Genomic DNA, 15000 nt, shown 5'->3' with positions numbered 1-15000 from the left:
TGTGTGTGTGTGAGTGTGTGTCTCCGTGAGTGAGAGTGTGTGTGTGTGTGTTGTATTGCGTTGAGTGTGGGCTCCTGTGATTCGGAGTCGTCTGCTGTAAGTTCTGATATGCCATTTTCTATTTTAACAAAAATAAAACCAAAAAAAATTAGTGTTTTTGTGATCAGCGCCCCCTCTCGTCCCGGTACCATAAGATGTTAAACTAAAGCCTGTTGTCTTTTTAATGTTTCTTCTGTGTGATGGCGGCATAAGCCCTTCAGAGCAGAAATAGCAGAAATGCTGATGCTAGTCGAGATGTCATTTGAAGAGTTTCTGTTCTCTCACGGTCATGAATTGCCCTCAGCGGTCTCAGCGGTCTCAGCGGTCCGCCGTTATTGGATTTCAGGTGGGCTTGTAAGTGTACAGGAACAAAACAGTTTAAAATCGGGGCAGACTGGCGGGGTCAGGGTCATGATTGACAGCTGGCTGTTAGAAATAAACACACTGATGATGCGTGACCTCCAGAGGACAGACTCACAGCGCTAATGCAGCACCAGCACACAGGGGTCGCAGGGGTCACCAAACGCTTAATGCACCTCCATTCCTCCATTATCTGAGAATAAAGACACACAGGAAACAGTTCCACATAGCTCTGGATCTGCTTTATTTCATAAAGTGCTTTGCTGTGTGTTTGCTATCATTGGTCAGAGGTCATGTGATGTTACTCATCTTCTGTCTGTTTTTACAGATCCAGAAGAAAAAGGAACAAATTGAAGAAGCCAGAAAAGAGCTGAAAGCGGCGAAGAGAGCACATAAAGACGCTCCGACTGACAAATCCAGGAAGTAAGGGACTGTTTTTAGATCACACGTGTTCTGAAGGGGTGTCAGACCGCAGAGCCGGTAAATATTCCCCCATGTGGAGCTTAACTTGTTAAATAACCCAAAATGGTAAAGCAGGTCTCCTAAGCAATCAAATTGTCCTGGTTGCTAGGGAGGGTAGAGTCATATGTGTTAACCTAATTGTCCCGGTTGCTAGGGAGGGTAGAGTCCCATGGGTTAACCTAATTGGCCCGGTTGCTAGGGAGGGTAGAGTCACATGGGGTAATCAAATTGGCCCGGTTGCTAGGGAGGGTAGAGTCACATGGGGTAATCAAATTGGCCAGGTTGCTAGGGAGGGTAGAGTCACATGGGTTAACCTAATTGTCCCAGTTGCAAGGGTGGGTAGAGTCACATGGGGTAACCAAATTGGCCAGGTTGCTAGGGAGGGTAGAGTCACATGGGGTAACCAAATTGGGCCAGTTGCTAGGGAGGGTAGAGTCACATGGGGTAACCAAATTGGGCCAGTTGCTAGGGAGGGTAGAGTCACATGGGGTAACCAAATTGGGCCAGTTGCTAGGGAGGGTAGAGTCACATGGGGTAACCAAATTGGGCCAGTTGCTAGGGAGGGTAGAGTCACATGGGGTAATCAAATTGGCCCGGTTGCTAGGGAGGGTAGAGTCACATGGGGTAATCAAATTGGCCAGGTTGCTAGGGAGGGTAGAGTCACATGGGTTAACCTAATTGTCCCAGTTGCAAGGGAGGGTAGAGTCACATGGGGTAACCTCCTCGTGGTCGTGATTAGTGGTTCTCGCTCTCTCGGTGGGGCGTGTGGTGAGTAGTGTGTGGATCGTGGAGAATAGCATGAGCCTCCACATGCGTTATGTCTCCATGGCAACACACTCAAGTCACATGATAAGATGCGCAGATTGACGGTCTCAGACGCAGAGGCAACTTCTTCACAACACCACCACGAGGACTTGGAGCACATTGGGAATTGGCCGATACGAGTGAACGGTTCTTAAGTGGCGTGCAGTTGGAGGTTTTTGATCTTCCGTTCTCGCGGCGCTCATATGCTCGGTTATACGTGTTCTAATGTGTCTAATGGTTTTTGCCACATATCGTTTGTTGCACGGAGCAGAAATGAGATTAATGACATTCTCAGAACTACGAGTGACTGTCTGTTATACGGCTCCTAATCGAGCCGATTTATCTGTTGTTGTTCTTGTGCATTTCAAACATGGGAAACCCAACGGATTCATCCATCACTCTTATTATACGAGTGAAAGTGTCCGCTTTAACCTAAACATCTCGAAGTGATCTGTAATGTGCGGAGGATCGGAGGGGTCACTCTTTAAAACATACCACTGTTATTTGATTATTTATGTAAATAGAAAACATCTTTGCACTTTTTGGCCTCTCAATAAACTAAGGGTGTGTTCACACTTGCCAGGTTTGGTTCGATTAAAACGAACTCTGGTGGTTCATTTTACATGAATTTGAATCAGTGGCAGATTTGGGCATGGGTGTCAGTGTTGGGCACAATGCGCCATCTCATTTACAATCAATATACAAAATAAAACGATCGTGTTATGAATGATTTATAAAAGAGAAAGAGACGAAATGAAGAAATGGTAGAATCGTTGAGGACCAGTGTCTTTCTGTAGTGAAACAATCCTGGACTTCTGAACACTTGTTCAGCTTCTGCGGGGCACTGATCACCTGACCAGGATGAGTTTAAATGGCGACCTGTCTCACCTGAGATGTTTATGACCTCTCTTGCGGTCTCTTCAGGCTGGTAGAGAAGAAGGAGAAGACGGTTCAGAGATTATGTGAACAGCTGAAGAAGCTGCAGCTGCAGGAAACTGATCGTGAGGAGAATAAGGTGATCGCTTTGGGCACGTCCAAACTCAACTATCTGGACCCTCGCATCACTGTTGCCTGGTAACTACTGAGTGAACACACACACACACATGTACTGCACCTGATGCTAATAATCAATTGTTCACGATTAATTAATGCAGTGGATTTAATATTAATATTTTTGCTTTTATCAGTTTTTGGTCGAAAATCTATTTTGGTCTTTTATGATCATCATTTCAAAATAAGATTTGCTGGTGTGTTTCGGGCTTGTTTATTGCGGTTATTCGTAGATTTTTGAAAGTGCTGAAATTAGACTACACTTATTGTTTGGTTTTTTTTCCCAAGAATGAAATCTGTAGTGATATTATGTTTAACATTTTCCAAACAAAGCCTTCCACAGTATAAAGATAGAAATGCACTAAAATATCGGCAGTTTAAATGACCTCCCACATGAAACATTGAGTGTTAACTCATTAAAGCACCTGATCCCCTCATCGGTCGAGTACTCTTTACTACAGCAATCGAAAGCCACATTTCTATGGTAGTTAATTATCCATTAAATAATCTGCAACTTGATTTCTGTCAGAAGACCCATCTGGACTTGCTAAGAGCTGCTTTCTCCATCATTTGATCATTGACGTGTGTGTGTGTGTGTGTGTGTGTGTGTGTGTGTGTGTGTGTGTGTGTGTAGGGGGGTTTGTGTGTGTGTGTGTGTGTGTGTGTAGGGGTGTGTGTGTGTGTGTGTGTAGGGGTGTGTGTGTGTGTGTAGGGGTGTGTGTGTGTGTGTGTGTGTGTGTGTGTAGGGGGTGTGTGTGTGTGTGTGTGTGTGTGTGTGTGTGTAGGGGGTTTGTGTGTGTGTGTGTGTGTGTGTGTAGGGGTGTGTGTGTGTGTGTGTGTGTGTAGGGGGGTTTGTGTGTGTGTGTGTGTGTGTGTAGGGGGTGTGTGTGTGTGTGTGGGGTGTGTGTGTGTGTGTTTGTGTGTGTGTGGGTGTGTGTGTGTGTGTGTGTGTGTGTTTGTGTGTGTGTAGGGGGTGTGTGTGTGTGTGTGTGTGTGTTTGTGTGTGTGTAGGGGGTGTGTGTGTGTGTGTGTGTGTGTGTGTGTGTGTGTGTGTGTGTGTGTGTGTGTGGTGTGTGTGTGTGTGTGTGTGTGTGTGTGTAGGGGGTTTGTGTGTGTGTGTGTGTGTGTGTGTGTGTGTATACATATATGTAACAAAATATAATATAATATGCAATTTCAAGACCTTATATTTATTGATGAATTGCCTATAATTTATACAAAGCTAAAATGTGACCAATGAAGAAAAACGAAATATAAAATGAATTAAAATCAATATTTGGTAATTTCTGAGCTAGAAGGTCCGTTGTATAATGAACAGCATGATTCATGTTTCTGACAGATGTGATGGCCATTATTAGTGGAGTCTTGTGAATGAGCGTGTGTGTTCTCTCAGGCAGCAGGTGAGACTCTTTAATCACATGATGTTGTTTGGCAGGTGTAAGAAACATCACGTGCCCATTGAGAAGATCTATAACAAAACCCAGAGGGACAAGTTCGCCTGGGCCATTGACATGACGGAGGAGCACTTCCAGTTCTGAAGCCTCACATGAACCGCTCAAGGAATAAATGTTTATTTTCCACAGGTTGAGTGATTAATACATGATTATTTGTTGTTTGTTTTGAGTTTCTCTGTTGTGTAAAACGTCTCTAGTAAAACTTCTTTAGTGAAATCACATTGTTGTTATATTTTGGTTCTTGCACATTAAATTGAGATCCTGCAACTTCAGTTTGAGTGACAGCTGCCATTTATGAGTCTTGCTTTCTGACAACGGCATTTCAGACATTATGAGCCTTTAACATTGTAATGTGATCTTCGATATTTCCTCCTGATGACTTTAAATGAGAGTGAAGGTGCTGTACAGCGTTTGAGTCACCGTGAGTCACTGCCGCGGGACAAGAGATGGATTCCTGCAGGTGTAACTAAACACATGTCTCGTGACATCACACAGCGTCCTCATTGAAGAACACGAGTTCTGCATTCACAGCTGGAGACTGCACAGAGAGTTCAGCGGGATTAGAGTTTCTCTGACAGGATCTTTAAGATGTCGGCACTTCCTGAAGAATGGCAGGAAACGCTGATCTTCATCCTCACCGCTGATGATTGCCTCTTGTTTTTAACTCCAGAGTCTCTGAACGCCGCCACTAAATGAAACTCCACGTTGACTCTGAGGCGTTTTTGACACGAGACACAAAGCGCTGATTTATTTAGACAATAAAGACGAATTTCGAGGTTCAAAACACTCATCTTCAGGAACGTCCACATTTAAAGGCAGATTATCATGTTCACACTTGATTCTAACATCCATAAAGATCCGAAATTATAAAAAGTGCAAACACAACTGAGTTTGTGATTGTGTAAGATGGCCTTTATGTGCTTTTTGGAGCTTCTAATTTCTGGTCACCATTCACTTGCATTGTATGAACCTACAGAGCTGAAATATTCTCCTAAACATCTTCATTTGTGTTCTGCAGAATAAAGGAAGTCAAACACATCTGGGAGTAAATGATGAGAATTTAAATTTTTGGGTGAAAAACATTTGATCAAAAACTCAAAATGATGAATAAAAATGTTTTGAACCAGAATAAAATAGTTGTTTTTCACCGGATCCACACAAGGGCGAACAAGTCCTGTCATGTGTTCTGAGTGCAGGTGGTAATTCTCCATCTTGCTTTTGTACTTGTCGAGTTCTCGATTCTCTCGAGTTTTCCCGCCGTTTATCCGGAGGATTACACACACGAGACTCAAACGAACAGCACAAATGCTGGTGTCCTCTGTGCAGTTATTTACACTGCAGATGTACTCTGGTAGTCAAGGGCCCCTGGTAGTCAATGGCCCCCTGGTAGTCAATGGCTGCCTGGGCAGTCAAGAGCCCCTGGTAGTCAACGGCCCCTGGTAGTCAATGGCCCCCTGGGCAGTCAAGGGCCCCTGGTAGTCAAGGGCCCCTGGTAGTCAAGGGCCCCCTGGGCAGTCAAGGGCTCCAGGTAGTCAGTGGCCCCCTGGTAGTCAATGGCCCCCTGGGCAGTCAAGAGCCCCTGGTAGTCAAGGGCCCCTGGTAGTCAATGGCCCCCTGGTAGTCAATGGCCCCCTGGGCAGTCAAGAGCCCCTGGTAGTCATGGGCTCCTGGTAGTCAATGGCCCCCCCTGGGCAGTCAAGGACCCCTGGTAGTCAATGGCCCCCCTGGGCAGTCAAGGGCCCCTGGTAGTCAAGGGCCCCTGGTAGTCAATGGCCCCCTGGGGACTAGCCCCATTGAGTTAGGGTTAATGTTAGTTAGGTTTAGGGTAAGTTGAGGTTAAGTTAGGGTTACCCTAACACCTTTCCCTATCTCTGACCCTCTTTTTGTTGTTCATCTCACGAGACCCTTACGGATAACAGAATCAGGCAAAACATTTCCCTGTTTGCCTTTGAATATTGAACAGCACTGAGATGTTTTTCCTCTGGGGTTTATTTCATTTTTGCAGTATGAAAATGAGATTCTGTTCGTACTATCTGAACTCAAACGAATGTTGATGACATGTGGCTGTTTGTCAGTGCAGCAGATGTTTACAGCTGTTACAGTCGGTTCATCAGTGTCTCTCCGCTTCAGATCGGCAAACGCTTTGACTGAAGAGAGAACATGAAGTCAATCTGTAACTCTGCAACAGACTTCTGAGATCATCTCACTTTGGGTTTAATGTATGTCAGGAACCTCTGAGCCGCACAACACATCCGCGCCTTTCAACTCTGTTTGGGATGTATTTTTCATGACACTGCTTGTATATTCAACATCCTTCTCGGAAGGCCGGCTCATTATCCATTCTGGCCTAGTAGCAGACATGCTGTGTAGTTTTCACTCATGCATTTATTCATCGTATCTCATAAAGTCGCTTCCGCTGATTAAAGAAACGTATGTTAAGAGAAAGTCCTGCATCACAGACGGGTTCTGCGCTGGATCAAACCGGTTCTGGAAATCCTTTGGTATCAAGGAGGGCCGGCTTAATCGCCTCAACAGGGCCATACGACCTTTGACCCTGATTGGCCGTCACAGAGAATGACAAGAGAGCCTGTGAAGGACGCTAATCAGACCCAAGAGGAACTGCGGCTCTCTTGAAGCCTTTAGACCTTCATATGCACACAATGAAAGAACATGTTTAAGTTCAATAGAAAGGAAGATTCTGCCATCATTTCTTCACCCTCATGTTGTTGCAAACCCGTAAGACTTTCTTTTCTCTCTGAAACACGAAGGCAGATCAGATCAGAAAATCAGACGGGTTTGGAACAACATGAAGATGAGAGAAGATGTCTCTGAGCTCCTGTAGATCAGTGAGATGTTTGCCGTGTTCCTCTCTACATGTTTAGTCTTGTGAATATGTTCCGGATCGCTGATGGTTCTGTTGGTGTGCTTCAGTCTGGCTCACACAGCAGACACGATCAGCAGAACACTCATGAGATGAGTTTCAGATTCTGACTCGTATGTTAGTAGATGATGCTGGTAATTACAGTATATACCTACACTCATATCCTGCACAAGCTGAGGGTAACCCTAACCCAACACACAAAATCTCAAAAGTGTTTTGAAAAGAAATTAATAATTGAAATTGAAGGGGTTCTGGGTATCTCAATGAGTATTGACGCATGCTGAGTGACACCAGTCAGGTCTCCTTAGCAACCAAATTGGGCAGGTTGCTAGGGAGGGTGGAGACACATTGGGTAACCAAATTGGGTCGGTTGCTAGGGAGGGTAGAGTCACATGGGGTAACCAAATTGGCCGGTTGCTAGGGAGGGTAGAGTCACATGGGGTAACCAAATTGGCCCTGTTGCTAGGGAGGGTAGAGTCACATGGGGTAACCTAATTGGCCGGTTGCTAGGGAGGGTAGAGTCACATGGGGTAACCAAATTGGCCCTGTTGCTAGGTAGGGTAGTCACATGGGGTAACCTCCTCGTGGCCGGTTGCTAGGGAGGGTAGAGTCACATGGGGTAACCAAATTGTCCCGGTTGCTAGGGAGGGTAGAGTCACATGGGGTAACCTAATTGGCCCGGTTGCTAGGGAGGGTAGAGTCACATGGGGTAACCAAATTGGCCCTGTTGCTAGGTAGGGTAGAGTCACATGGGGTAACCAAATTGGCCCGGTTGCTAGGGAGGGTAGAGTCACATGGGGTAACCAAATTGTCCCTGTTGCTAGGGAGGGTAGAGTCACATGGGGTAACCTAATTGGCCGGTTGCTAGGGAGGGTAGAGTCACATGGGGTAACCAAATTGTCCCGGTTGCTAGGGAGGGTAGAGTCACATGGGGTAACCAAATTGGTCCGGTTGCTAGGGAGGGTAGAGTCACATGGGGTAACCAAATTGGCCCGGTTGCTAGGGAGGGTAGAGTCACATGGGGTAACCAAATTGGTCCGGTTGCTAGGGAGTGTAGAGTCACATGGGGTAACCAAATTGGGCCGGTTGCTAGGGAGGGTAGAGTCACATGGGGTAACCAAATTGTCCCGGTTGCTAGGGAGGGTAGAGTCACATGGGGTAACCTCCTCGTGGTGGTGATTAGTGGTTCTCTCAATGGGGCGTGTGGTGAGTTGTGTGTGGATCGTGGAGAGTAGCATGAGCCTCCACATGCTGTGAGTCTCCGCGGTGTCATGCACAACGAGTCACATGATCAGATGCGCCGATTGACACTTGGCATTCCAACATTGGGAGAAAAGAGGATAAATAAATAATTATCTTTAAAAGGTGAAGCCCGCTGTCGTTGAGTGATATTCTGAAAACACTCAAAGCTCGTGCTTAAATTAAAAACCAACACAAAGATGATGCTAAAATTAAACAAGGGACATTTAGTGATTTATTTTGGGATTTAATTATAAAATGAATAATTTTATAGTTTTTTTTTATGATTTAATTATGTATTTAATTATTTAATTTAGTAATTTGGCCCTCCACAATAAAAACATGAATTAAAAATGAACCATTTAATTCAATACTTAAAAGCACCAATCAGATTCACCCCTGCACTGTAAATATATTCAGATGAATCCACGTCGTTATTAGTGTCTAATGCTCGATTTAAGGATAAAGGATCCATCACAACACATGAGCAGAACAATAAAGTTGTGTGGAAAACTACATTTCTATTTCATTAAAGGGACAGGTCACCCAAAAATGAAAGTTCTGTCATCATTTCCTCACCCTCATGTCATCCCAGATGTGTGTGACTTCTTATGCAGAACACAAATGAAGATAAATCAGCATAAATATAATCCATATTTAAAACCTATTTTAGAATCCACAGTTTATTGCATATATACAGTGAAGTGTATTAGTTTTCACATATCCCAGCTAGGCTGGGGTTAGAGTGCAGGGTCAGCCATGATACGGCGCTCCTGGAGCAGATAGGTTAAGGGCCCAACAGTGGTGTCTTGGTGGTGCTGGGGCTTAAACCCATGACCTTCTGGTCAGTAACTCTGAGCCTCAACCGCTGAGCCACCACTTTTTTACTATAAATCTACACTTTCACTTTTACTTCCAGAATGTGCAAGTGGAGATTTATAGTTAAAAAGAACTTAAATATTGAACTGTTTCTCACCCACACTATCATATCACTTCTGAAGACATGGATTAAACCACTGGAGTCTTATGGAGCACTTTTATGCTGCTTTTATGTGCGTTTTGGAGCTTCAAAGTTCTGGTCACCATTCACTTGTGTTGTATGGACATTTGTGTTCTGCAGAAGAAAGAAAGTCACACATCTGGGATGACATGAGGGTGAATAAATGATGACAGTATTTTTGCATTACTTTTAAGTCATTTCTGAGCAAATAAACAATTATGTCTGGAGTAATTGAACAATGGCAGCGTTACAGCGTCCTTTAATATGTTTTCATGTCATGAATTGGGTTTTAAAGGCACAATCTACTAAAATATGTTTGTGTTTCAGGTGTTCAGAAACAATAGTACTTTAATATAAGTCTATATGATTGAGTAATTATTGGCTCCGCAATCCCGCGCATGTTATCACGTGACTTGTTGAGCAGGTTACCATGGAGACGTAGCGCGTGTGGACGCTTCACACTATTCTCCGCGGCATCCACGCACAACTCAAGTCACTCAGTGAAAACAGTGGGTTAAACATGATGCATTTGTGTTAGTATGTGTGGTGATGGGCGCGTGACCGAGGGACGTCTGTGTTACTCCCCACATGAGCTCTAAATTACTCGCCAAGTGGCAAGGACCCTTTGAGGTCACACGGCGGGTAGGGCAAAGCGATTATGAGCTGAAACGAATGGATAGAGGTGGAGCTCGTCAGATTTACCACCTCAATTTCCTCAAACCATGGACAGAGGCGGTCCCGGTCATATTGGTGATGGTGGTTCCGGAGTGGGAGGTGAACTTATAAGCCACCAATCGAGAGAAAAGAAAAGTGACAGGCCGGATGGCTCCCTGAGACGGGCGGTGGGGGTATGTGGTGATGGGGCTTGATCGACCGACATCTGTGAGCGAGGCAGAGACAGTGAGTGCGGTAAGGATTGACACCTGTGGGAAATCACCTCTAACAGCTGTTTTGCGTTTTTCAAAGAGAGCAGAGAGTGATTTAAATGCGCGCGCATCATTTGCATGTACAAAGAGACACACTCGCACTCTCTCACACACTCACAGACACAAACACACAGAGTGATTAATAAGATTAGCATGATTGAATCCAAGTCCTGCTTGTCTGATCCATCAGAGAGCGCGCCCACCAATGCGCGCCCACGACTGTATTCAGCGAGAGAGAGAGCGCGCGCACACGAGGGAAGACCGATTCATTTTAGCGAATCGGTTCATTCGGACGGCTCGTTACACTTCTTCAAAGTTCTGACTTGCATGTTCTTTTGAGTTTTCACCCAACATTATTCCCAGAAGTCATTCAGCATTTTGTTTTTGTAGTAGAAATGCAGCGTATCACATTCGATCAGACTATATAGATTACAGTGAATGTTGTTTTGTGTCAACATTATTGTTAACAACAATATTAACAACAGACTATTTTGAAACCAGTAATATTAATATAATTATTCGATTTTCATTATTGATAATTAATATTATTCCCAATATTGTTAACAGTAAGTTAGTAAATGCACCCCTTAAGAATTGTTTTTCTGGTCGCAGAGCATCAAGATAAAAACTAATTAATGGAGCAACATCATTTGTATAAAAATAAATAATAAAGAGAAGGTTATTTTGATTAAAATTATTTTTTTTTACCCCAGACACATACAATTTTGCAGCCATAGTGACATACCTCTGAGACGGATCACGCCACGTAATATAAATAAATAAATAAAATATTTAATTCTGACTTTTTAATCTCACAATTGAAATAATTTTTCCTTTAATTATCTTTTAGTTCGCTAATTTATGTCGGACCGCCCCCAATCCGTCCAATCATATGCCCTGCATCCAAAACCCCGCCCTCCAAAGCGCGTAAACCAATCCGATGTCAGCAAACACGCACATGCAAAATGATTGACAGTCAGCGGACGCGCCCCTCACACAGAGACACAAGTCTAATCTCTTAAGAGATATATTACATGTGAAGTATTTAAATCAATCAACTGCAGCACCTTTAACAAAGTCTTCTCCTACAGTCGGGTAATTTACAAACGTTGTGCGAGTCTGTTTGACTGAATCATTCTGAAGAGTCGGTTCAAAAGAACGATTCGCGGTCCGCACTCGCGCGAGCTCTCATCAGACTGGACTCCGATGTGAAGGTGTCGCTCTTTAAATGATGCTCACACACTCGCTTCTGTTCATTATTCTGTCTCTGAAGGATCATCAACGCGTTTAATAATCTCATCTGATCAGGAGCGGATTCGGTTCCAGATAACTTTGATCTTGTATAAAGATGTTGCCTTTATATTCTCTTGTGTTTCTGCTGTGCACCGGTGAGTAACTTTATCATCTGATGTTTTTAAGGTTTGATATTAAAAGTAAATGTGTGTTGGGAGATCATGAGGATGCTGATATGACGAACAAAGTTAAACATACATGACCGAATTAAAGAGACTAATGAGATATCTGATAAATATATTCAGCAGATATATAAATATATCAATGACAGTTCCTTGTGTGTACTGTAACCTGTGTGTGTGTGTGTGTGTGTGTGTGTGTTGTGTCTGTGTGTGTCTTGTGTGTGTGTGTGCGTCTTGTGTGTGTGTGTGTGTGTGTGTCTGTGTGCGTCTGTGTGTGTGTGTGCGTCTGTGTGTGTCTTGTGTGTGCGTCTTGTGCGTGTGTGTGTCTGTGTGCGTGTGTGTGTGTGTGTGTGTGTGTGTCTGTGTGTGTGTGTGTGTCTGTGTGTGCGTCTGTGTGTGTCTTGTATGTGTGTGTGCGTCTTGTGTGTGTGTGTGCGTCTGTGTGTGTGTGTGTGTGTGTGTGTACTGTAACCTGTGTGTGTGTGTGTGTGTGTGTGTGTGTGTTGTGTCTGTCGTGTGTGTGTGTCTGTGTGCGTCTGTGTGTGTGTGTGTGCGTCTGTGTGTGTCTTGTGTGTGCGTCTTGTGCGTGTGTGTGTCTGTGTGCGTGTGTGTGTGTGTGTGTGTGTGTGTGCGTCTGTGTGTGTGTGTGTGTCTGTGTGTGCGTCTGTGTGTGTCTTGTATGTGTGTGTGCGTCTTGTGTGTGTGTGTGCGTCTGTGTGTGTGTGTGTGCGTCTGTGTGTGTCTTGTGTGTGTGTGTGCGTCTTGTGTGTGTGTGTGTGTGTGTGTGTCTGTGTGTGTGTTGTGTGTGTGTGCGTCTGTGCGCGTCTGTGTGTGCGTCTGTGTGTGTGTGTGTGTGCGTCTGTGTGTGTGTGTGCGTCTGTGTGTGTGTGTGTGCGTCTGTGTGTGCGTCTGTGTGTGTGTGTGTGTGTGTGCGTCTGTGTGTGTGTGTGTGTGTGTGTGTGCCTGTGTGTGTGTTGTGTGTGTGTGTGTGTGTGTGTGTGTGTGTGTGTGTGTGTGTGTGTGTGTGTGTGTGTGTGTGTGTGTGTGTGTCTGTGTGTGTGTGTCTGTGTGTGTGTGTGTGTGTGTGTGTTGTGTGTGTGTGTGTCTGTGTGTGTGTTGTGTGTGTGTGTGTCTGTGTGTGTGTTGTGTGTGTGCGTCTGTGTGTGTGTGTGTGTGTGTGCGTCTGTGTGTGTGTTGTGTGTTGTGTGTGTGTTGTGTGTGTGTCTGTGTGTGTGTTGTGTGTGTGTGTGTGTGTGTGTGTGTGTGTGTGTGTGTCTGTGTGTGTGTTGTGTGTGTGTGTGTGTGTGTGTGTGTCTGTGTGTGTGTGTCTGTGTGTGTGTTGTGTGTGTGTGTGTCTGTGTGTGTGTGTGTGTGTGTGTGTGTGCTGACAGTCAGTGCTGGTCCAGTTCTGTTGGAGGAGAGTTCGGGGTGTCTCTCCAGACTCAAACAGCTTCATGATGGGCAGCAGGTGACCGTCCACATGCCCCCGAACATCACAGGACACTGGGTGTCCAACAGGTGAGAAGAACCTGGATGAAAGATTTCAAACTCAAATCATTTTAATATTAAAGGGACAGTTCATACAAAAATGAAAATTCTCTCATCATTCACCCTCATGTCAGCCCAGATGTGTGTGACTTTCTTTCTTCTGCAGAACATAAGTGAAGATTTTGTAGGTCCGTACAATGCAAGTGAATGGTGACCAGAAAATTAAAGCTCAACAAACACATAAATGCAGCATAAAAGTAATCCACATGACTCCAGTGGTTTAATCCATGTGTTCAGAAGTGATATGATAGTTGTGTGAGAAACAGATCAATATTTAAATCTTTTCTTACTATAAATCTCCACTTTCACTTTCACATTCTGGGATGGCACGAGGGTGAGTAAATGATGAGGGAATTTTCATTTTTATAACTATCCGTTTAATGAGAAGTATTTGTTCAAATGTGTTAATGGTTTTACAATAATCGCAGATTTTATGGGCTCATATTAATTAAAAAGTATTAACATTTGTACTTTGAAATATATTAGTCACATCACAGGAACACTTAAAATGAACTGACCGAAGATATTCCCTTATACATCCATGTACATTTCACCCACATTAATCAGGACACGTGTGAAAATGGCATTTTAGTTTTCAAAACTCTCTCTCGCTCTCTCTCTCTCTTTCTCTCTCACTCACTCTCTCTTTCTCTCTCTCTCACTCACTCTCTCTTTCTCGCTCTCTCTCTCTCTTTCTCTCTCTCTCACTCACTCTCTCTTTCTCTCAATTTCAATTTCAATTTCAATTTTCAATTTCAATTTCAAATTTGCTTTATTAGCATGACTGTGTAACACAATGTTGCCAAAGCATCAACATATTATATATAAATAATAAAACAAACAGACAAACAAACAAAACATATATGTATAAATCATGTCACATGTAGCATTGTAAATAGATGGATAAATAAATATACACACACTGTATAAATAAATACATTGGGTCACTCTAGAGAATTAGCTGTCTCTGGCGTTGTGAATAGCTAGCACATATTTAGCCAGCTAGTGCAGCTGTATTATCATCTTCTCCGAGTAAGAAGGACATTTTTTCAGTGTCACTCAGTTCATAGAATGATGGGATCAAGGCTTCAAATTTGGGCAGAAACGTTTCTCTTATATTGTTATATTTCGAGCAAAAGAGCAGAAAGTGTTCCTCATCCTCTATGTGCTGTAGATCACAATGTCTACAGATCCTCTGCTCTCTCTCTGTCCATGTTTGTCTACGTCTTCCTCTCTCTATCTCTAGGTCATGGTCACTTCATCTGTATTTGGAGAGGATTTGTCTTTCTTTAAAATGTTTAATAAATAGATAACTGGCCAATTTAGTGGTTCTATTGAGGGTCGAGTAACATTGGAGTTTATTCTGGAGGTCAAAATGTGCTTTTAATGATTTATCATGAGTGTCTTTTAGATTTGTGTGGATTTCTTTAATAATAATTTTGGGGCTGTAGCTGTGGTCAATAAGGAGTATAGTCTGATGGACGAGTTGAAGAGCGAGTGTGTTCAGAGGATGAGGTTCTGCTGAGGATTCATTGGCGAGGAGGGCTTTATATTGCACTGACTCTGGATCAGACTGATGGAGGTGATGCCAGAACTGAACACATCTCTTCTGGATCTCAATGTTCAGCGGGTACAGGCCTAGCTCGGCCCTGCAGGCGGCGGTGGACGTGTTTCTGTGGACCCCTAAAATATTTTTGGCAATTTCCAATTGTAATTTTTCTACTGGTGTTTTATCCCAATTTTTAAAATTTAGTACTGGTCCCCAAATTTCACATCCATATAAAATAATTGGTTTTATTATTGAATTATATAATTTGATCCA

General features: G+C 43.7%; 2 protein-coding genes across 2 annotated transcripts in view; both read left to right on the top strand.

Moving 5' to 3' along the window:
• LOC127634605 (DNA topoisomerase I, mitochondrial-like) overlaps positions 1–4994 on the top strand; it is a 25487-nt gene extending 20493 nt beyond the window's left edge. The window contains exons 17-19 of the mRNA XM_052114213.1: positions 728–822; positions 2590–2739; positions 4151–4994. Of these exons, the coding sequence (XP_051970173.1) occupies positions 728–822; positions 2590–2739; positions 4151–4253 (348 nt within the window). The 3' untranslated portion in view covers positions 4254–4994. The remainder of the gene's footprint in view (positions 1–727; positions 823–2589; positions 2740–4150) is intronic.
• A 6423-nt stretch (positions 4995–11417) lies between these two features.
• The window catches only part of LOC127634077 (protein APCDD1-like), a 16564-nt gene continuing 12981 nt past the window's right edge, over positions 11418–15000 (top strand). The window contains exons 1-2 of the mRNA XM_052113497.1: positions 11418–11603; positions 13022–13148. Coding sequence (XP_051969457.1) covers positions 11564–11603; positions 13022–13148 — 167 coding nt within the window. The 5' untranslated portion in view covers positions 11418–11563. The remainder of the gene's footprint in view (positions 11604–13021; positions 13149–15000) is intronic.

This window comes from Xyrauchen texanus, chromosome 41 (assembly GCF_025860055.1).
Source record: "Xyrauchen texanus isolate HMW12.3.18 chromosome 41, RBS_HiC_50CHRs, whole genome shotgun sequence".
Taxonomy (NCBI): domain Eukaryota; kingdom Metazoa; phylum Chordata; class Actinopteri; order Cypriniformes; family Catostomidae; genus Xyrauchen; species Xyrauchen texanus.
This window is presented reverse-complemented; position numbering and strand designations above follow the sequence as displayed.